Genomic DNA, 24,979 nt, shown 5'->3' on the forward strand with positions numbered 1-24,979 from the left:
ATGGGCAGTTATAGAGAAGGGTGTGGTGGGGATGCAATGATACTGAAAGACCAGAAACCCTGTTCAGAGCTAAGAGGGCAGCTAGGTACTGAGAGTACTGTATTGGATAAGTTTAACATAAGCTGAAATGGTTTGGGCATGTGGAAAGAATGGGTGAGACCAACTGGGTTAAGAAATGCACGAGTCTAAATGTGGTGGGATTGACGGGCAGGCCAAGAATGATATGGAAAAAGGTTGTAAGATATGATATCAGAATTAAGAACCTGATAAAAGAGGTTGCAAGAGATCACACAATATAGTGCTGTCATCAGGTAACAACAGCTAATATATACAAGCATGGAAAATGGCTATAAAAAGTATTATGAAGATAATATTAATTCTACCATTCAATTTTCTTTAATTATTCAACAGATTTCTTCCCCAACCTATAATTTTTATCCTATACTAGTAGCCTCATTCTCCTGCACTAAGATCTAAAAAGAAAAAATAAGCAAACAAATTATTTCTGAACATGTATAAAGTAATCTGTGATCAGGAGAGAGTGAATGGATTCTTGGTGTCATTGTTTTGACCAAAACAAAGTTGGAGGGGAACGGAGAGACAAGTGAAGGAAATAAATCATGAGTGTCTAAGTGAGTAAGCACAAAATGTGACACAATGTGATGATGATGATGTTACTGAGTTAAGAAATGTATAGCTGCATGAAAGATTACAAGGGGCCAGATTCTTAAAATCATGATGAGATTAAAAGTAGAGATAGAAATGTGGGTTAGAGTAAGTATGTACATAACATGAAGAAGGAAAGGCAAGGTCAAAAGATATAGATTTTAGCAAGACCAGCATTGACTGTACTGAAAGTTTTAATGTGAGAACACTGATAACAATAGGTCATTCAAATGAAAGTACTGTACAGGGGGTATTGCTAATTAGAAAATGGTGGAGCAGAGGATAATGGGAGAAACAGGAATTAAATGCAAAGGAATGGAGAACAAATGAGAGATTTTTCTGCTGAAATGAGTTGATAAAAAAGAATACATGCATAAGTGAGAAATTTTTTAAAATATACATGTGCGCAAGGCATTGATGATCAAGGATTATTAAACAAACTGGTGGTGGGAAAAAAGAAAGGAAAGCAGAGTGATATGAATGCACAATACTGGCCCATGCACCTACTACCTGACCACTACGTACTTAGTAGCAGTGAAAACAATAATGAAAAGTATGTTCAGGATGGAAAAGGATCAAAGACAATAGGTGATATTAAAAGTCAATGAACTAATGAAAGAGGATATACTGTATAGATCAAATTTCCAGAAACAACTGAGACTAGATGGGCTAATACAAATGGCAGCAAAGAGAATGGTGTTGAAGAAGGGGTATGTTCCAGAGTAAAGTTAAGAGAATACAAAGGAAGTGTAAGTGTAAAAGAAAATATAAGGAAAAACAGGAAGAGGGTGGGAATAAAGAATGGCATATAAGTACCAATTATAAGAATGAAGTGCTGGAAGATATTTATATGGAAAGTAAAAAGAACAGTGAGAGGATGAAAAAAGTATTATTAAAGATTGGGGAGAAAGGTTATCCAACATTAATTGGAACAAGAAGCCATTTTTGAGGAAACTAAAGAGGGAGAGAAAACCAACATAAAAAGTGACAATGGCAGTTAAGAATGAGAGATGGGATTTGTAGATAAAATAAATAAACCAAGACAGGGAGGATACTATGAATTACTGTTAAAAGTAATGGGTGAAAGATGGAATTACCTTGTTTAAGAAATGGTTGATTGAATAACGTCATTATTCAACGTGAAAAATTACAAAGTTATTATAAAGGGGAGACAAAGGTCAAGAATGATAAGGCACCAGAGTATATAGAGTTACAACTGAATAGGTGAGGATGGGAGGTGGAATAGTGATTGAATGCATAAAAAAGAGTGCACAGGCTAATGTATAACAGAGGAAAGGGTACCAAAAGCACGGAAAAGAGCATCTACTCAGCCAGACCTTGATTCACCCCTTCACTATGGACACACCACTTATTATATTTTATTTGGCTAACGGCAGATGAATTTATTCAGCTCAGAGGGGAACCCGTACACAAGGGGTTAACACTGCTTTGTTATAAATTTATTAAGCTATTAAGAGGTCCCACGATTGAATAGGCAATGCCTGTCATCTCACGTCTCTTCTTTTCTCTAAGCAGCACACTCGGCCAATGAAAAGAGCATATTTAGTATAATTTCATTCAAAACTAAAATATACCTCCAATTTTTTTTATGCAAAATGTGGTATGTACTATAAAATATAAGTGACACATATAAATGTTCACTAAGGCAACCCCAGGTGATGTTCCTCAAAGTTCTAAATTTTCACAGCATATTTTGCAAGTCCACGTGGGACGAAATACTTTGCATTGGATATTTGCTTAACTGGCAACTCAACTCTGTGTAATCTGTATCTCAAAGACTTGTGCCTTGTGGTCCTTACACACTCAAACAATCCTCTGTGCGACAGACACAGTACAGGCAGTCAACCAGTTGACTCACACATGTGTGGCTGCCGCGCAGCTATAGCCCAGTAACCCACCGCCTCAACACACACTCACTTTCCGCTCTTCATTGTCTTATTTTATAGTTTTATATATTTTCAAAATTTCTAAGCCACATTAGAACACAGTAATGATTTTTCCACAACCGTTATAGTTTCATTATAAATAGTAGGTAGTTGGCAGCTATCAAACAGGGAGGTACTACAGCCTGGGAGGATATTGGAAGATTAATGTGTTGTCTAACGGGGGGGGTAACACTGCGTATCTGAACAGTTTAAAGAAAATCAATTGTTGTTATGTTATTACTACACTTCAGCAACTAAGGTCTTTAAGTGTATAACAAGGTTATTACAAGAATATTACATCAACAATAAAAAAATATGAAACAACTCTCTGGGATGAAAATCAGACATGTAAGTCTGGTTGTCACCGAGATGGTTGTTATTTACTATAAAGTGTTATATGTAAGTAACCGAAGAATTTGTCTTATGAATAAAGAGAAAACTGTATACTGTACAGTACTATAAAGATAAAAATAAGAACAAATAAGTGTAGGAGTATATTGTATGTGGAAGATGAATGTGTATCTGTGAGCAGCTGGCAGAGGGGAGGAGGGGTAGCATGGGTGGGTGGCTCCCTCCCCCCCTAACTCCCACAAGATTCCTTTAACACTTCTTTATGCAATTCCCCCATAATTCACATATAATTTAGGATCATCTGGTGCCAGGTAGATAAAATATCCTAAAAGAATCAACTTTCCTGAAAAACTAATCCCCCACTGAACACCATGAGTCATTTGTTTACAAAGAGCAAACAGCTGATCGCCTTACCACAATATCTGTCTTCAACACTTAGTAAATTAGTACAATACAGTAGTGTATTTATCATTACTTAATAAATAATATTGCAGTGTATTTATCAACACTTAATAAATACTATTGCAGTGTATTTATCATCATTTAATTATTAATATTGTAGTGTAAAGTATTATGCATCTGCATATACAGGTACCCTGGTTTATTGATTAATCATTTGTCTAAATACAAGTAGCCAAATTGAGTCATCATATAACACTCAAAGGTTGAAAATAACGTTTTTAAGAAAGTATCTTCATATCAAATAGATACAGTGTGTTATAGTGACCCCTGTTGTAAGCTAATCTGCAGAAAGCTGTCACACAAATGCATCTTGAGTAATAACCTTCTGATACAGCATATCCTTTTATTTTCAAGTCATATTACAAATTACATACAGTATTGTATTTTTCTCTTATTGAAGATGTTATATTAATCATCATGAACCATAAACAATAAGAGGCCAATCATATGAGAATATAATACTGAATCAATAAATAAATAACCCTGACAAATGTGGCAACACCAGATCAGCCCCAGTCTGCTTACAGTGTCTTAGTTCTCAGTAGGCCTACAGAAATTCTGATTAGACCACTGTACAGTATTGAGTAAGTGTTGTTTATTTCATGAGATTTTTTTTATTTAATCTTCCCCATTTCTTATTTATATTTTAAGTATTTTTTGTGATCAGATCAGATCAGAATTTGAAAAAAGCGAATTCCGATTTATTGAAGTCCGATTTATCAAGGTTTTACTGTACAGTATTATATTTATCTATATTATTATTATTTTATTGCATTATTATATTTTCGCCGCTCAGACCTCGATGTGGGTCATTATAAAATTATCTGTGCCCAGGAGGGCTAATGCCCGTGTAAAAGGGGGGGCCTGGAGAGTCAGCAACGCAGTTAATAGCCCACCGCTTACACACACACACACACACACACACATTCACTCCCATGCTCTTTATTTTTCTTATTTTATAATTTAATATCATATTTATTTATATGCCACATCATTTATATGGTGGACACACACAGCTCTTTATTTTTCTTATTTTATAATTTAATATCATATTTATTTATATGCCACATCATTTATATGGTGGAAAAAGCCCCCCCCCCCAAATACTGGCATCCCCCCGCATTGTGGAATTTCGCTCTTACGGAATTTGTAAATAATTTTGCGATAGGGCCCATAAATCCGCCCTTACGGAAATTGGGGTAAATTTTAACAATTAAAAAAAATCACTATATAAAATTAAACATTTTTGTTAAAAATTATAATTTGTTTTGTGTGGATTTCTTGGTGTTTGCTACCGCCAAGAGTGGCATCGCCATGAGGAGTCACTCCATTGTTTACATCCATTGTGCGCGCATGTTTTGCGCCCCAGCAGTTGGATTTAACTTTTACAAACAGACTAAGTACAGTAGAGTGCATTACCCTTATTCAAGATGACTGGAAAGAGGCCATCAAGTGGAAGTGACCGCAGTAGTGCAAAAAAAAAGCCGCAAAGGTGAGTACAGTACAATATTTTTATTTATTCCAACTACATTTCTTTTCATATTACATGTACAGTATAGTCTTGATTTACGCGGATTTTGTTTATGCGTTTGGTCATTTACGCGGCACCTTGCCAGAATGACAATTTTAAATTACGCAGTTCATTGCATCATTTACGTGGCGAGCGGCGCAAGAGGTCCAGACGCGCCAATTATTATTCATGCGGTACATTCTTGACCATACGCGGGAAGCGGCGCGGGGAGGGTGCGCAGTATGTCGCTGTAGCGTTATCGCTGACGTCATATGACGTATCGGACTGTGATTGGGCCACGCATCCTTACCTCCCTCCCCCGCTAGCTGTCATTGGTCTAATGTAACATGACGTGCCCAGCCAAGGGAGGGAAGGGGCCACTGACCTAGCCGGGCCAGTCTCATTGTTCTCAGTCTCCGCGTATACTGTTCTCTCTTGTGCCCGCTAATCTGTTCAACAATGGCTTCCACTGCGCTCCCACCACCCCAGAAAAACCTTGAATTACCTGGACCAAGCCGCCCCAAGTCCAAGAAGATATGACGCGCCCTAAGTTACGAAGTAAAATACAAAATCGTCCAGGAATTAGAAAAGGGAACCCGACAAGTTGATCTCGCGCGCCAGCATGGAGTTAACGAATCTACGATTCGTATAATCAAGAAGGATGCCACCAAGAACACATGAGCATCACAAAGTCTGCAAGTGCTTCAATGGTGAATTGTTGTCAGAATAAGGTGCTGCTCAAGACTGAGAATTTACTGGTGAGCTACTTGATTCGTCAGGTAAGATGGAACATGGCGGTCGACATGCGGGCAGTGCAGGACTACGCCCGTGAACTCTACGAATCAGTGGCGCGAAAGAAGGGAATTGCAAAGCCCCCCAAACCCTTCACTGCTTCCTCTGGGTGGCTGCAAGGGTTTAAGAAGAGGAACAAGATCAACAACATTAACATTGTTGGTGAAGGAGCGAGTGCTGACCGTGTTGCGGCGAGTGATTTTCCTCCATTCTTACGAGAAGTTATGGAGGAAGGACAGTACACCGACGACCAGGTGTTCAACACGGATGAATCCGGGCTGTTTTGAAAGAAATTACCTTCCAAGACCTTCGTTGTCAAGTCTGCCAGCAAGGGTCGGGGCCGGAAGTTGCAAAAGGAGCGCATCACCGTCCTGTTCACCACCAATGCCTCCGGCACCTGTAAGCTCAAGTTGTTCGTGATCCACACAGCCTGCAAGCCGCACGCCTACAAAAACATGGACATGACCAAGCTAAATGTCCACTGGCTAACCACACGTAAGGCGTGGATGTTCACTGGTCTGTCCCTCTCTTGGTTTGACAACTGTTTCGTTCCCGACGTTAAGAAATACTGCAAGCAACATAATGTTTCATTTAATATTTTGTTGCTCCTTGACAACGCACCCAGGACACTCGCCCCTACTGTTGGATCGTCACCCCAGTGTAAAAGTGGTCTTCCTTCCTCCCAACACTACGTCGTTAATCCAGCCCATGGACCAAGAGTTGATATGCAACGTGAAGGCTGCTTTCTCCGCAAACAAGTTTAAGCTCCTGAACGACTACACCAACACCAAGGATGAGTTGCGAAACCTTCTGAGTGGCACAGATAGCAAGAGCGAGGATCCACAAGAAGAGTTGGCGGAGCATGAAGTGCGAGTAAAACAGTATTAGAAAATGTTTAACGTCAAGAAAGCTGTTGATTTCTTGGTGGAGGCATGGGGGCAGCTGTCTGTGGCAACGATTCGTCACGCATGGCAGCATGTGTTGCAAGGTATCCCAGGTAGGAGGCAGAGGCAACTTGTGGCTGGTGAGGCTCAGTCTGTTACAGTGGCAGTGTACCTTGCAAGAGAGGCTGCACAGTGTTACAGCTGCAGGCTTCTCCGAGACCACCAACGACGACATCATGGAGGTAATCAGGAAACCTGAGGTAACTGCCGACGAAATGTTGAACGACGATGACGTCAGTGAGGAGGCAGGTGGTGCGGCAGAACGAGAACAGAAGTTAACACATGGTGATGTAAAGGAAGCCATCGAGTATGCCAAGACTCAAGCTCATCCTGTCCAAAGACCCAGTAAATCACCGATATGAAGTCTCCAATAACCATCTGTTGCAACTATGGAGCCGTAAATCAAGATGTATCAAGACCACATCAACGCTAGCCATCAGCATAACTTCTTCACCCGCAACCCACCACAACCAGCCCAAGTCAGTGATAGACAGTGATGGTGACTTTGAGGGGTTTGTCAGGGAGGTCCTGACATCTGTGGTGGATAGTGATAGTGATTCACCTGAGGGCCACTAATCTGCCCTCTGCCTCGGAACCAGCCGCCATCCCCGTATGCCGACCCATCTCTTCTACTAACGTAAGTGTTAAACCTTGATTTTTCGTTTACCTGGAACAGTATATTATTCTCTTATTGATATTTCTCTTCTATATTATGTGTGTGTGCATACCATCATAAAATTAAGTTACTATTTTTACTACAATGTACATATTGTGTCAGAAAAAGTGTAGTTTGGGGGTCGGCCCAGTCTCTATTTCAATTAATCCCTTATGTTCTGTTATTTCGTTTACGCGTTTCTCGTTTTACGCGGACCACCACGGGTTCAACTGACCGCGTAAATCAAGACTATACTGTATACCATAAATTATTTAATGCACTGTATTGTATGTGTTTATAAATGTTTATTTTCATTCATAAAAGTGCTTGAATTACGTTTTGGGGGCCAAAAAAAAATTCCTTAGGAAAGCATCTCGTTTTATAGTGGAAGTCAATGGGAAAATAGGTTTCGCGTTACGGAATTTTGCGATACGGTCAATTTTCCAGGGACGCAACCCTTCCGTAAAGCGAGGAATGCCTGTAAATATGCCTGCATGGGGGGGGCGGGGGGAGGTCGTACGTCACCCAGGCTTTAAGGATGAATAAGACTTAACCCCTTTGAAAATAGCAAAAGATTTAAATTATCTAACTTAATATGATTGCAGTCCAGGCTCTGAGCATGTCACATCAGGCTCTCATGGCTTTCCTCAGTGTCTATACCTATGCACTGCATCGAATCTTATATTCCTTAACTAATGAGACACCGACTTCAAACCAGGGCAGAAATAGTCTTCCCAGAGAGCTTTTGTACATCTATTTAAGGGACCAAGCAAAAGTATCTACAAACACCAACATAGAGTCCAAATTGTTGACCCAATCAATACAATAGCTAGACTGAGCCCCAGGTTCTTAAACAGCATGGGGCTAAAAACCAAGTGAATACAATATACAAAACGGGTGTTTAATCCTTTACAAAAGAGAAATTTGGAGAAATAATACAGTTTGAAATTTTCAAAAGAATTTGTGAAGTTTAAGTCACGTGAATCTGATGATTTGTACACAGGATCTACAAGAACACAATCCTCAGAGTACTGTACCCTGTACAGTATGTATATAATTGCACTTCATTCAAAGCCCCTTTGTCACTGCCATATGTCAAGGCAGGAAGCATTACACAGTGCTGTACAATCCTTCAGTTCCTTCTGCTTCAAATTCATTTTTTTCCTTCTCATTATATTTTTATATCCCACTTGTTTTTCCAAGTCCCACATCTGTATATAAAACTCCATATTTTCAAGACCATAAACTTGTTCTGCCTTGCAATAACCTTTAATTTCCTTCAAATAGACACCCCATAAAAGTTATTCATTGAACTTTGCCATTCTTAGTCACATTCAAATAGTGTATTTCTAACAACCTTCTCTTTGCCAGCACATTACTCTCACTCTTTACAAACAGTAGAGTACAGTACAGTAGAATACAGTAGAGTACAGGCCATGGTTTCCACATTTTTGTCAATTTTACTTCTTATGTCTGTTCCAAGTTGTTCAAGATATTGAGGCATTTTTCCAATTTTTCTTAGTACAGGGGCCCCCCAAGTTTGCGTATTTTTATTTCGTGGTCCTCTATTATTCGCGGATGACACCCTGGATGTGCCCAAGAATGTCTGTGGGTAGTTTTAAAGTTGCTGGCATTTTCGCGGCTGGGACAGGGAGCCATTCGTTCTAGAGACATTAATTTCCTTTACCTGTATTGTAAATATGTTGTAAATGTGTGTGTGTAGACACATACACACACAAAACACATACAAATAAATAATAATTGGAAAATCCTCTCACAAATAATAAAAAACAAATTTAATATATATGTGACAGTCTACCCTCAAGTCCGTGCTTTATTACTTTACTGATAAAGCACGGACTTGAAGTACAGTAGACTGTCACATTTTTACTAAATTTGTTTTTGATTATTTGAGAGTATTTTCCCATTATTATTTATTTGCATATGTTGTGTGTGTGTGTGTGTCTACATACACAGACACACACATATACTGTACATTACAGGTAAAAGAAATAATTGTCCTAAGGGCAAACACATAAAGGGAAGATACATTTCTTCGTACACAAGTACAAAAGTAACCCCCCTCCCCGGTCTGCAAATGTTATTTGCGGATTTGGCGATTCGCAGCCATTTTAATTACCTAACCCCTGTAAATTTGGGGGCCCGCCTGAACTGTACTGTATTGTGAGAACCATGTACAGTACTAAACCTTTTATGTCACACATCATACCACTATTTAATGTGTGAATTATCAAGGTTTTGTTATAATTGTACATAATACATAATATATGACAGGATACTACACTTACCGAATGCTTTTTAGAAAAAAGTTCTTTGAGAATTTCGTTGCAATTTTTAAAAGATTCTGAAACCTTTCCTTTTGGTTTCGTACTATGTTGTGGCTGAAAAGAATAAAATCAATATTACTATTAGTAAAACAGTTTATTATACCTTAAAATTAAAATAAGATATGCTCATTATCAATTCAAATAACTAATGCAAATTAGGTATTAAAAATAATTTAAGTTTTCATTAATAATATTGATCAAACAATAACTTAAGACATAAGTGTTAAAATTATATTTCACTGCCTTAAAACTGAGTTAGTTTAAAAACAAACCACTACAACAAAAGAACTTAAAACGTGACATAGTCAGCTTTGACCCTAGGTTAATACACGGGATATTAATTATGAGCTATATTCAAATAATGTCTCCAGAAAAATTAAAGGAGAAACTATGTTGGGTTCATAGACAGGTAAAACTGAAATGTAAATGGTATTGACAAAATTTCCATCAAAATAATTATAAACAAGTATAAAGCTAGCACCCAGCTCTCTTAGTACAATGATACAGCTAACAATTTTGCAAAAGCATGCCTCTGTCTAAGCTGATTTAGATGAGGATACTTTTATTATATTATACAATAAAATATAATAAATTAAATTTTTATAGAAGTTACTGTTACACTTAAAAATAATATCCTGATTAGTAAAAACTATTTTATCACTAATAGAAATATAATTCAAGAGATGCTGTCATTATTTTAGAATAAGACAAATCAACATTCCAAGTAACTAGTAATATTTACATGAACAAGTGTAAGAAGTCATTTGAAGTGTTTATGTAGGGCTGAAAGATATGTTCAAATGTTTCTGAATGAAGGTAAATTGTGCAAATTCAAATACAGTACAAACTTGGTGTATTCAAATATTCGTTACAAAATGGCCCCTGCAGTACAAACGAAAAAGTGCGCAGTGCAGTCTTCAAAGAAGAAATAAAGAAGTTAGGTGAGAGCACGTCCAGCCTACTTCTGTAAAAAAAAAAGCTGGCTGCAAAGTTTGCCGATTGTCAGTCTCTTAACAGTGAAGCATGTTGCTTCTCCCAGTGTTGAGGTACACAGCTTCAGCATACTCAAATATAAAGCAAGCTCTTGGTTCACAACAGGGCCACCTGACTCACTATTAGATCAAGTGGGTTACTACGGATCATTTGGATCATTATGAAATCATTCCGATAACCAAAGGATCGTTTTAAGCACAAAGTTATCATTTGGACCATCATATAATAAGAACCCCAACATGATCACTATAATCATGATGGGATCATTTGGATAACCGTAGGATCATTTAATCACTAAAGGATCACTTATATTAATCCATGATTGCTTCAGCACATTTTAGATCACCACATGATCACTAATATTTCTGGATCATTTAAATCACTATAAAATCCTATAGATCACTTATGATTCTTTAGATTGGTACCTAATAATTTTAAATAACTTCAGGATACTTTACATTACTCATAGAATAGATGGACTTTGCTATTGTTCATGTCATAATTTTGTTCATCTTATCCTTTCACTAACTTATCATAAAAAAATGACAAAGTTGATTTAAAAGTCAGCGAGGAGACACGAAAAAGCCCACTTCGGAACTCTGAACCCAAAATGTAGCCATGACCTTAACAACAAGAACTTGATTATCCCCCCAAAAAGGGGGGCAACAGTTTTTTTTATTTGTGACTAAAAGTCAAATGATGATCATGCACATCAAGTGACTGTAGCATGCTGCAATTATGCAGAACCAGAGTTGGCCATAAAACGTATGATCAATACATCTCAAAAAATAAGTCACAGTGACTTGGTATTGTAAGAGATGATAAAGCATTAATTTAGAGTCTGAGATGAACATAAAACTCATCATGAACTATATTTTATGAATGACCATGACATTAAGAACTACAATGCCTGGGTATAGTACTGTGTAACCACTTCTGCATTTCATGCAGGCAAGTTAGAAAGATGTTTCGATTGCCAAGACAGTTTGAGAGCACAAAAATCTAATAAATAAACAAATACATAAATAAAATCAGAAAAAAAAATGAACAGGCATTACTGTTTTACCTTCACAATACAAGATATATGTGCTGATGGTTTCACCTTTACATTTAACAATCAAATATAGATGACAAGATTTATTAACATTACTGTAACTACAGTACGTATTAGAAGAACTACAAATGATGAACTGCAAAAGTAAAAGTATAGTACGGTAATATGTCACTTTACAAGTCTACCTAGCTTAGGAAGGCCCAGAAATATGGATATTACTGAATAATAAAACTCTTCCCACAGAAGTACACTTCCCCTCCCAGGGTAGTAGAGTCATGTACCTTACCGCATATTATACAGGCAGTCCCCAATTTACAAAGGTTCGGTTTTTGAAAATCAAAGTTATGAAAAATCAATTTTGTCCCATGATTTCATTTTCAAATAAAAAATCTGAAGTTAGGAAATTTTCTCTCATTACTTTTCATTTTTTTTCAAAGTGCGAATGAAAATATGCTTAACCAATGCAATCTTTTACTACCAGTATGCTTACTAATTTCAGTAATCATTTCATTATTCCCTAACACTTGCCATGCTATAAGTCTAAAAATAAGCTTTTAATATATCATCCCTTTCCTACATTCATCATATAATATATTCCTGAAACTCACTGGAGACAAGCAGATTCATCTCCACCAGGTGCCTGACTGTCCAGTTTCTCCTCATTTACTCTCATATAAATGTGGGGGAAAAATATTCTGCATTCTTAAATTTCATATCCTAATTATGTAAAATGAAGATGTAGAATTGAAGCAGAAAGTGTGTAATTTGGAATTGAACAAAAGATTGGAGGTGTAGGTATTGCAGGAAACAGACGAGAGCGTGAGTGTAACATCAGCTGACTGACGGCACCACAACAACAAAATAGCAGAATTTAGGATGAAGCAATAACTCATCAAGATTAAAAAAAATATTAAGAAAAAGTATCTCCAATTATAGAATAGAAATCAATGTACTGTATTACTATAGTAATATATTAATTTATAAATGCTGGTACTGTACTATACTGTTTCAAATGTTATCCAGCATCTTGTATGTACACACGTACAGGTATCGTAAAATTCATATTGTACTGATCTGTATGTATGTGTACAGTATTTAACTTCTATTTATTTCTGACTTAAAATCACTGTACAACAGTAATTTTCCATGGGGAAAATGTCCTCCGATAAAAAAATAAAATAAATAAATAAAATAACATTTATGAAAGATTTTTCAGCAACAGGACCCTTTCATAAATCTGAAATTGCCTGTATATCTTTTTCTCTAAATACTCCCCAAGGTACAATTATGGGATTCCTTATCTGGCATCCCCCTCTCCGGAAGGACGCAAAAAACGGAATATGAAATATGTGCACCACTAGTCTGCTAGTGCTAGGAACAGCTTGCGTACACACAAGTCCCTAGTGATTCTAATACATTTTCAGCCCTAATTATCTGCAAGCCATGTCAAAAAAAGCCAGCAGGACATCTCATGGATAACGGGAGTGCCAAGAGGAAGCATCTCTCACTAAGTATTAGGAAGAAAATCTAGTTGTTGAAGCATTTGGATTAAAGTTGTTGAGTGAAATGTTTAGAGTGAGGATTATGGTGTTGGTACGTACTGTACAGTATATGATCTGAAGAAGCAAAATGAGAAGATATTTAAATTATATGGTGATGGTGATTTATCATGTTAACGGATGAGAGGATGTCACTCCATCAGGCTAGGAACATTCGTGTAGAAAAGTGTTAATGGGGTATAAATCCAGCGGTAAAAAAAAAGTCTCGGTCCCTCATCATACCGAAGCAAAACAATTTCATTAACAACTTCGCGCTTAAGAATTATATGACAAATTTAAGATGTTACTGCTTCAGTTTCTTCTGGTGATGATATTCTGCCTCAGTTCATAATTTCCACCTTTTCTTTTAAATATAGCACTTTATGATTCCTTTTAACAGTCTCACATTCAGTACTATCACTTTTAGTTTATTTGAGAGCATTATGAAGGAAATATAAAATCAACAAAGCGCCGGGTGTTTATGCTGTTGTAATGACTAAGCAGTGATCAAGTATTGGAGAATGTAGAGCATGAATTTAGAATGCCCAATCTTTCAAAAAATTTATTTTCATAAAATATATTCTTGGATGATATATTTTACTGCACTTAGATATAAAGTGCTGTACAGTATTACATTTTTCTTTAAGAAATACTGTAGTTGATGCAATAGAATGTTGATTAATCATATGCTGCTGCACCATATTTTTAATATGCTACATTTCTGGGGTCACACTGACTGTACTGTACAAACATTTTTTAATAAATCTACAATGATGAACATGAAAATATTTACCAATCAGATAAAATTCATAATATTTCCAGTCCAGCTTTTGTATGTTACTCGTGGTCATTTTCAGCCTTTGCACTTTCAAGTCGGAAAAAAGCTTTGCCATAGTGATAATAACACAAGTTTGCAAAACTCTGCATTTATCAACCAGTAAGATGCCCTAACTAGTTTACCTGGAATGTTGTTTCTCATTCTAGCATTGCACATAGTTTTATACTTTTTAGATATTTGATATTATAATGAAGCTCAAAAGGGTCCCAAATGACATTCCCGAGGATCAAAGTTGATGAACATGCCACACAGAAGAAAGAGATTCACCTGAGTTGCTTCCCTCAAGGTTACCTGAGAATCTGGTAAATCCTTGTTGACTTTCTTGATCTGTCTCCCTGACTCTCTCCGAGAAGATATCTTGCCCATCTTTTCTCCTAACCCAGGTGAAAATGCGTCTAAAGTAGAGTTGCCAATCATTGGGGCCATGGCGTCTGCTTTCCTCTTTACACCTTTCTGAAAATTTATAAAAAAAAAAAAAAAAAAAAAGTTATAACACTGAAGAATGCTTTTGCCACTTTAACAACAAATACACGTACAGGTATTGTTCGGTTAACATGATAGATACTTACTTAAAAAGTATCATACTACCATAAGCGAAAATGTGCAAAGTTAAATTAATAATCCCATGGAATAACATGTTAAAGCCAAGAGATGCAAGTTTAAGAAATACTATGCATAACAAATATTACTACAGTATGTGTAACAAATATTAGTCTCATTATATTTTTAATAGAATTCTGTATGTACTGTAGGCATAATGCATATAAAATCAAATTATTAATGCAAATACTGTACAGTCATAGCACAAAAATTCAAGTCAGTAATACCCTGTACTCAGATTTAAAGTCTGCACAGATTTGAAATTGAGTTTGCAAGTTTAATTGCTGTGTGTGGCTCTATGCATGGCGCAGTGGATGATTATGAGAAGGGTAGGAGCTGTTTATGTAATATTGTACTGTATAGAAGTACTTTTTGTACAATACTGTATCTATGTGTTACTGTAGTTTTGGATATACAGTATTTTGTATGATATCTAGTGTTGTTAAATCTTTAGAACAATTATGCATATTTTTGGCCTCAAGAATCTAACTAATTATTTCCACTTAAATCAATGAAACTATAATTTGCGATTTGCTATTTCATTGTCTTCTGGTACCTAACCCGCAAAATGTCACGACTCCACTCTATGTACCTGAGTACTCTATGCATGGCGATTGTACAAATAACGAGGACCACTATTTAATAATATCAAATCTATATTCAGTACAGTACAGAGATGATATTGCTTATTGTAGATCATGGAGTGGCAATAAGACCAGCTCGACAAGTAGTGATGCCTATTTGCTCTCTATACCGAACCACTCCTCAGATTCCAGTACAGTACAGTGTACCTCTATACTGATGAATTTGCTATACTTATCCTGTACCCTCAACTAAACCCCACCTTAAATATCTCAAATACTGTATTTAAATACAGTATACCTGTAATATAATAAAACTATAATAAAAACAAAACAATACAGTATACTGTACTCTCAATTTAACGGAATCTGATATAATGAACTCTCAATTTAGCGGAAGGAATTTTTTCTATTATTTTTCACTCGATTTAGTGAACTAGTTTGCTAAATCGATATCAATTCCGTTAATACGTTCACACCTACAGGGACACCTCAGACACATGATATGTACATAGAAATATTAGAAGCATTATTCATGGCTTACCTTAAACTAGGGGGTACGGTGTTTGCTTTATTTTCATTTTTTACATTCCAAACTTTTTCCAATTGATAGCCACACTCCTTTGACCTTCTCCCCTACACCACTTCTTTTCAGAGACTTCTGAAAGACTTTCGGCTTGATGTCTAAGCACAGTATAGTTAGTTGACTGAGAAGTGGCAGTGAACAGCACATGGGGAGGTGGCAAGACACAGAGTAAGCGGATGTAAACAAACCCCATGCGCCAAAAGGCATACAGTATTTTGCGCAGAATTTAACGGAATCACTCAAATTAGTGAAATAGTTCGCTAAATCGAGCGAAAATAAAGGAAAGTTCAATTTAGCGAAAATTTTGATTTAATGAAAAGGGGTGGCCCAAATTAGTTCGTTAAATCAAGAAAATACTGTACCTAGTAATAATAATACAGTAAACCTTTGCCAACCGCAAATTTCCCATTCGCAGTTTCCGGGTACTATTCATGGTTTTTACTCAATACTACTACAGTACGTACTTTGCTGTCACTCGGAAGTGAGTATGACGATCATTCAGCAATGATAAAGTGATACGAGTTAGTAAGGAAGTCACCTTCGTCATTTCACCAACCACGCCATTGAATTTCAAGTATCCACGGATTAGTGTGCCGTCTTTATTCCTCCTCGGTCTAATGTATTCCTCCATAAATGTGAGGAATTAATAAAAATAATACTAATAAATAAAATAAAACAAAAATTACTGCAATGACATTTAGTAAAGATATGGACAACAGGATCACGCTCTCCCCTCCCCCTCTCACAAACGTGGTCCCACAGACGTAAGAAATGTTTATTTTGACCTAATGATAATATTTTTTTCTGCATATTCTGTATGAACGACGGTATGTGTGCATGTAACAGTAAAAAAAAAATAAATAAATAAAAAATTACATAAATCTACCCAAAAATACAATTAAAAAATAAACAAAAACACAGCTCTGCCTGGTAGGGGGAGAGCGCCAGAGGGATGTAGCTACAGGTAGCCTAACTGGGCAACCTGCCAAGCCCCTCCCCCCCCCCAACACACACACACAAATGCTCTTCATTTTTCTTATTTTATAGCAACATACAATCTTCAAGGAGATGGACTGTAAAATTTTGATTACTGCACTATTTAATTTATATTAAGCTATTTTATATATTCTTGACTTAAATTTAACTAAATGTACACTAAAGGTATTGTTTTGTGAAGGAACGGGCAACTTAGGTTTTGAAACCTTTACTCTTGCCAACCATGGGGCTTTTCAAAATCCTATCCCTAGTAGTAGTAGTATTATGTTGAAAACACCTATAGGAACCCATCAGACCTCGATATAACAAGATTCAAGGCCCCAAGAGGAGATACCACCATGCAGTCAACTGAGGGAACAACGCAGGGGGAACCCTGTCGCCATGGCAATGTACGCACTAGGCCTATCCGCGCTCCAACATACAATAAAATATGAAACAACCAAGGCCAAGCAAGTGACTTACACTGATGGCCTGACAGGAGGAGGAAAAGTGGAGGACATAAAAAAAGTGGTGGGACCTGGTAACATCATGAGGTCCATAAATAGGGTACCACCCAAATACACTAAGTAATGTCGACCCTCGTTAAACCGGACTAATAGGGGGGGGAAGGGTGTCCGTTTTAGCCGATTGTCCGAATTAACCGATTTGGGGGTTAATATTGCATAATATTGCATTATACACCTATGTGTATGTTTATTTGAGTGCCCCATCATAGGAGTCCATTTTCTCTCACTTCGGCACTCCTGAGTCGTCCGTTTTCTCTTAATCTTAGAGAGCAGTACACCAGTGACTTCTTTTTTCTTAGTAATGACACATAATTTGAAATTGCAACTGGGGTTGCAATTGTTGAGGCAACTTAGTTATGTGTGATTACAGTTGGAATATTCAAGATCCATTGTGAGTGATGTTTAAAGCTTCAACTGTCTTCATGGTTGGTAAAACTTGTCAAGTCTGTCAGTCTGAATGGCATGTGTGAGGCCTTGTGTTTGTACAACCGCTAAATATATAAATATATAATGTTATGGTAATTATCAGAAACACATAGGCATGACGAGGTTTATTACAAAGTGATGAAAAGGATACTGTAAAGTGGGTAGTCCACAAAACATGTAGCTATGTCTCTCTTTATTTTAGTGCCCCGTCAAAGAAGTCCATTTTCTCTCACTTCAGGACGCCTGAGTCGTCCGTTTTCTCTTAATCTTAGAGTGCAGTACACCAGTGACTTCTTTATTCCTTAGTAATGACACAGAATTTGAAATTGCAACTCCAATTGCAACTGGGACAATCCCAGAACCAGAAATTTGATATGGACAGTTCAGATTTCGTCCGATTAATCCAAAATCCGTATTAAAGGGGTCCGAATTAACGAGGGTCGACTGTACGGGCAATGGAGGTGTTTGGCGGGAGTGAGGTAAAAATAAAAAAGGACGGCCAAAGACATCTAGGTGTGGAAATTGGCACAAATGACTTCAAGACCAAGTACGTAATGGGAAACGTAAATGAGTGGGTGAGGGAAATCCAAGCTCTGTCTGATATTGCTAAAACAGAGCCACATGTGGCATTCGCTGGAATTACCTGATGTGCACTATCCCTGATATCGAACCCCTCCTCCACCCTCTGGAAGAAGCCATCAAGGTCGCTTTTATCCCAACACTAGTGAATAATCCTTATTTAACCCCAGCAGAAAGGACACTCATTGCACTACCACAGAGTCTGGGAGGAATGGGATTGACTAATCCAGAGGAGCTTGCTGCTACATAACATCAGAACTCTGTCAAGCTCACAGCAGCTCTCACTGAGCATATAATAGCTCAGAATGCAGCAAGTCAGGTGGATACCAACAAATTAAACAAGATTCGACGGTCCATTACGACAGAACGGCAGCACACCCAAGTGATAAACTGCAGCAACTGTTGCAGCAATTGCCAGAGAACTTGGAAAAAAAGTAGCTATAGCGCAGGAGGTGGGCACCTCAAACTGGCTAACAATGTTACCGATAACGGAAAAAGGCTTCATCCTTAATAAACAAGAATTCACAGATGCCATTGCTCTAATACGGTAGGCCAGTAGAAGGTTTGCCCTCCCAATGCATGTGTGGCTCATCCTACGACATCAACAACGCCATGATGTGCAAGAAAGGGGGCTTCGTATGCATGAGGCATGACAAAGTAAGGGACCTCACAGCAAATTTACTGAAGGATATCTGCTACGACGTCATAGTGGAACCGCCCCTCCTTCCATTGGATGGTGAGAACTTCCATCACAGGACTTCAAACACATCCAACGAAGCCAGTGTGGACGTCAGTGCTCGAGGATTCTGGACACGGGGACAGCGAGCCTTCTTTGAAATAAGGATTTTCGATCCCATGGCCGCATGTCACCGTAACCTAGCTCTCGATGCTGCATACAGGAGGAATGAGAATGACAAGATCAGGTCATATGGGGAGAGAATTCTAAATGTTTATCAGGGTAGCTTCACTCCTCTGGTGTTCACAACCTCTGGTGGGATGGGACCAAGTGCAAGATGTTTCTAAGACAGACTCGCAGAAGTGTTATCCAAACAGAAGCAGCAGCCCAGAAGTTAAGTTACAGCCTGGTTGAGATGTTGACTGTCCTTCTCTCTCCTTAGGTCTGCTTTGCTATGCCTCAGGGGAACGAGAGCATTGGCCCCAAAGCCAGCAACAGCTGCAGATATTTGATTACGAGGCAACAGTCACTGAATGCTACACCACGCCAGGTCCCTCATAACACCATCTGAGGGAACTACTACACCACGTGAGTTCCTCCTAACACCATCTGGGAGGGAGTTACTACACTACGAGTTTGCTGTTCAACACCTACATTAATCTGTATGTTCACTGTATGTTCCTTACCTTTCTCTAATGAAGGCTTTTGTTAAACCACCAATGTATGTAATAAGTCATTTATGTCCAATGTATATTTTTAGCCTTCGGGCTGCAGAATTTTTTCAATAAACCGTTAATTATTATTAGATCTGCGGTTCAACTAACTCAACACAGCTAGGGTAGCTACTTATGTATTAGGATAGTTAATTTTAAGGTAATAAAATGGTAGCGAAGGTGTGGCTATTGGGGGAAACTGGAGGCCAATTAAAAAATAAAAGCAGCAGCAGTAGTAGTAGTAACATAAGACTTCAAACAAATCCATCGAAGCCCGTGTTGACGTCAGTGCTCGAGGATTCTGGACGCGGGGACAGCGAGCCTTCTCCGACATCAGGATTTTTTAATCCCATGGCCACATGTCACCGTAACTTAGCTCTCGATGCTGCACACAGGAGGAACGAGAACGACAAGATAAGGGCATACGGGGAGAGAATTCAGAACGTTGACCAAGGCAGCTTCACTCCTCTAGTGTTCACAACCTCTGGTGGGATGGGACCAAGTGCAAGATGCTTCTACGCCAGACTCGCGGAGGTGATATCTGAACAGAAGCAACAGCCCAGAAGTTATGTTACAGCCTGGATGAGATGTCGACTGTCCTTCTCTCTCCTTAGGTCGGCTTTGCTCTGCCTCAGGGGAACGAGAGCATAGGCCCCAAAGCCGACAACAATTGCAGATATTGACTATGAGGCAACAGTCACTGAATGCCACATAGATTTGCAGCTCAACTAACTCAACATAGCTGGGATAGCTACTTATGTACTGTATTAGGATATTTAATTTTAAGGTAATAAAATGGCGGCGAAGGTGTGGCTATGGGGGGAGGATGGAGGCCACGTTAAAAAAAAAAAGTAGTAGTCGCCTTTGTCTTTATTCAAGACATATTCAGGTCACGAGACCCACTAATCATCCACCCCGACAACAGGTGATCTGACACGGTATCAAGTCAGTAATATGAGACCACTAATCCCACACCCCACCTCCACCGCAAATGGAAGAAAAGTTTATACACAACTACTGACCTGAAATTGCCTCAGGTCAGGTCAGTAACATGAGACCCACTAATCCCCTACCACACCTCCATCGCAAGTGTTAAGATGTAAAGAGTGATTACAGTTACGTATTACATTCAACAGCGTACGGATACTCTAGGCTCAAGATGACAGCATCTGCTAGTGAGTATACAGTATATACAGTACAGTAGTAGCATACATTTTGTGTATTTACAATATACAGTACTGTACGTGTATAGAGGTGTTTCCATAAATAAATGCAGCTCTTGTGGCTGTCTGTGCAAGATGCTTAGTTTAGACTCTGGGAAAATTTTCCCCAGTGTAGAAGAGTGGAAAATCCCACTGTATTGGCTGACACACAGTTGCATTCACGCATCGCATCATATAGATTTTTTTATGTATTTATTTAACCAAATTCCTCTCTCTAACACAATTAGAACAAATGTAAAGAAAATTTTATAATCTTTTTTGCTAGCTGTAAATAGTATATGCTCACAGCCTCACGCCTCATAAACACCTTGATTTGATGGACTGTTGCATTATGTACGTACTGTATATAGATTTTTTAATATAGTACAGGTATACATTTTACCAAACATTTATATAAACTATTCAGGGGGTAAAAGTGGTGTTTCTAACTTATTAAGAACTGATTTTATAGACCCCAGTATCAACATATCATAAGTTTTTTCGTGAAAGAATTGAATTTCCATAATTTTATCATGCTAAAATATTTTGTTTAAGGATCTTTTATTGAAATATCCTAGCAGAAAATTTATTCAGGATCATTATGGTACCAAATTCATCTCTCTAACATTATTATAACAGATGCTGAGAATAACAGTTTATAAACTTTTTACTGGCCATAAATATTTTTGCTCATGTCCCAAGGTCTAAAAGTAATGGGAGAGTGTCTGTGCTAAATAAGATGATGATATGTGTAGTTTAGAGTCAAGATGAGATGCTTAGTTTATTCAGTCTTAGAATCACATAAAGCTTTGCCCAGCACCCAGAAACATTCCAGGGATGTGCACCAATGTCTGTCTGTGCAAGATGCGTAGTTTATACTCTTGGAAACTTTTCCCAGTATCCGGAAAAATTCCCAGGATGTGGGAATTTTCCAGGGTTGAGACAGTTATCTCGTTACCCAGAAATCTCATCCCAGAAAAGTTCTGAGTCAATTATTCCGGCTAATGGAGATATCACTCGTATATGTAGGCGTACAAGGCCACGGGGTGTATAAGACTACCCCCCCAAATTTTTCATTTAAAATACTGTATAGGTTTTGAGCTATACTCGCTGTATAAGACCGCAAATCTGACACCTACCGCTGGGAGCTTACTGCCCCAGTTGTCCTTTACCAACCATCCCACTGACCAGTGGAGTGATGCTGTTAAACACACTACTAAGCAACACATCCTTGGTTATTTAAAATAAGGCCAATTCACTTCAAGTAATGGCATCAAACGTTACCAGCTGGTGTAGTGTAAACACTAGTGACGTCACTTAGGCATCGTCTGGAACTAATGTCGGTGTCGAGTAAAATTTTACCATTTACTTGAAATGGATTTACGGATTTATTTGTTTATTTATTTATTTATAATATACTGTAATATATTAGAAATGTAGGCATAAAATACTCTGCAGGTATTTTCCTTAATTTAAAAACTTGCTCCACAAGACGATCGGTAGGACTGGCTGTTTGTCTACTTTGGCAGCAATTGCAAATGGCGGGCGGTGCGTGATGATACCTGCATTTATTTATGTTTTTATTTTACGGTATTTATGGTATGTTAGACAGGTTTATAATGAAATTTTATTATTTTAATATACTGTACACAGTAATCTTATTTTTAATCCAGGTTGCCAAACGCAAATTTCAGTAGAAAGTAATTAGTGGTAGGACCGTGGGATTAAGGGGAGTGTTTTACGATGTTCTCCATCACCACTGGTGACACACTAATCCACAGGATGTAGAGCTTCGGATTTTATACCTGGCATTTAAGACGACCCCAAATTTTTGGCTGATTTTTTAAAGGTTCAAATTCCGTCTTATACGCCGACATATACAATACAGCAAAGTCTCGAATAATGACGTTAATGTGTGCTCCAATATTGCAGTGTAAGGTGAATCATCTTACTGCGAATCATTAATTACCATTAAAATAAAGCAATAATAATGAGATGAGTTCCCAAGTGTGACCTTTTCATATATTTTGTGTGGCTTTTCACACTCGTTTCCCCCCAAAAACAATACAATTAATGAAAATTGCAAACTATATTCTTTAAATAATGTTTCTGACTGCACCTTATACAATATAAATGAATAATAATATGGTCACACAAGAGGAGATGGGACGCCATTGTTTCGTTTGTGTTTACAGCCGGGAGTCCAGGACGATAGTTCTATACGAGAAATTTAAGAAAATAAGACCTTGGTTGTAGCTGTAGTAAATTAATGTAAAAAAATTAATATATGTTTTAAGTAACGTTATTTAATGTTAACAAATGGAACGATCGAACCAGCTAACCACCAATGGCAAAGAAAAAAAAAAGAGATGGATTGGGGACGCCAACATGTACGTGCGCATTTAAGGATATCGAGTCATTTATCTTAACAATATGTACAAAAGATTCATTATTGTTTATTATTGAATATGTATTTCAATGAATTAATCTTTATATATAAGAAATGAACAAAACAATTCATTAATACGTAGAATATTAAAACACACAAGAGGATAAGAGACGACATTATTGTCAGTGTTTACACCCAATGTATACATGTGCACTCAAGGAAACATAGTCATTTATCTTAACAATATGTACAAAAGATTCATTATTGTTTATTACTGAATATGTATTTGATTGAATTAATATTTATATATGTGAAATGAACAATACAATTCATTAATATGTAGAATATTAAAACACACAAGAGGAGACAAGACGGCATTGTTTTCTTGAGTGACGATGGTTCTACATAAGAAACTGAAGAAAATAAGACCCTGGTTGTAGTTGTAGTGAACTTAATTTTAAAAAAAATGAATACCTGTATATAAGTTTTAAGTAATGCTATTTAAAGTTAACAAATGGAACACTAGAAGTAGCTAACCACTAATGGTTAAGAAATAAGGCGAGACAATTGGGAATGCCAACGTATGAACAGTAAGTGGGTACATGTGAAAATATATCGGCACTTCTCTACATATGAATATGAAAGCAACAATTATTTACAGTTCATATATGTTTTAAATAATATTTACGAATGTAAAACTAAAATTCTATTCACCAATGGCGGTAAAGTCTAAAACATTAGGACAGCCAATGAGTTTTTACTCAGATGACGAAGTCATCAGGTTCAACTCTGGCTGAAGCTGTAGCTTTCCATAAAGCTGTTGCTGAAACTGTTACTGAACCTGAAGTTGATGTTGAAGCTGCTTATGATGCTGAAGTTGATGGTGTAGCTGAAGTTGATGGTTTAGGCCTTCGAATAATAAAGCTTTCGAAAGAACGTTGCACAGCTGCTTTCTTTTCTCATTATACATCTTCATGTAGAGGTCATTTGCTTTTATTTAAATTTTAATGCTTTGTTCTGTTAATGGATCCACTTCAGAAAATATGTTCATTGCTTGCTCCATATAATATCCACAAACCTCTCACCTTTTTCATATCGTTTTAACACATCTAGTTTCTCGGCTAAGCTTAGACGCTTTCTATTAGCTCTTGAAACAACACTACCATCACTTGCTGTCTTGCTCATGTTGAATAGGGATGCAAAAATGCTGTGAGAAGCCTGAGAAAGTTTTTCTCCAGTTCCTGTTCCAGATGCGTGAAAATAAAAGGCCCGTCATGCTCCGACTGTTGTTTACCACTCATTAGCAAAGCAGCTTCTTTGCGCAAGGCGCTCTTCATTTTTTTTACAGTAATATTCTTTTGTTTATAAATAATACATATCGGGATTTAGTTATTATTTATATGAAAATGTAATTTTATTTTATTTTTTATATTTTGTTCGTATATATGAATGAAATAAGGATGTAAACTGAATTGGGTCCTAAATTATCTAGGGTTTCAATTATTGGTGAAATAAGGATGTAAACTGAATTGGGTCCTAAATTATCAAGGGTTTCATATATGAAAAGTTGTTGGTCGAACCGTTGTTATCTGAGGCTTCCCTGTATTATAGAAATTAACGTAAACTAC

General features: G+C 37.4%; 1 protein-coding gene across 2 annotated transcripts in view; it reads right to left on the bottom strand.

The window, feature by feature from the left end:
- The window catches only part of LOC121863231 (bromodomain-containing protein 3-like), a 244,323-nt gene that overhangs the window by 130,972 nt on the left and 88,372 nt on the right, over nucleotides 1-24,979 (bottom strand). For both annotated transcript variants that reach the window (XM_042361722.1, XM_042361723.1), the window contains exons 4-5: nucleotides 14,365-14,550; nucleotides 9,636-9,728 (exon numbers count right to left, since the gene is read on the bottom strand). In XM_042361722.1, coding sequence (XP_042217656.1) covers nucleotides 9,636-9,728; nucleotides 14,365-14,550 — 279 coding nt within the window. The remainder of the gene's footprint in view (nucleotides 1-9,635; nucleotides 9,729-14,364; nucleotides 14,551-24,979) is intronic.

This window comes from Homarus americanus, unplaced genomic scaffold, assembly GCF_018991925.1.
Source record: "Homarus americanus isolate GMGI-L3 unplaced genomic scaffold, GMGI_Hamer_2.0 scaffold46197, whole genome shotgun sequence".
In the NCBI taxonomy this organism is placed as follows: domain Eukaryota; kingdom Metazoa; phylum Arthropoda; class Malacostraca; order Decapoda; family Nephropidae; genus Homarus; species Homarus americanus.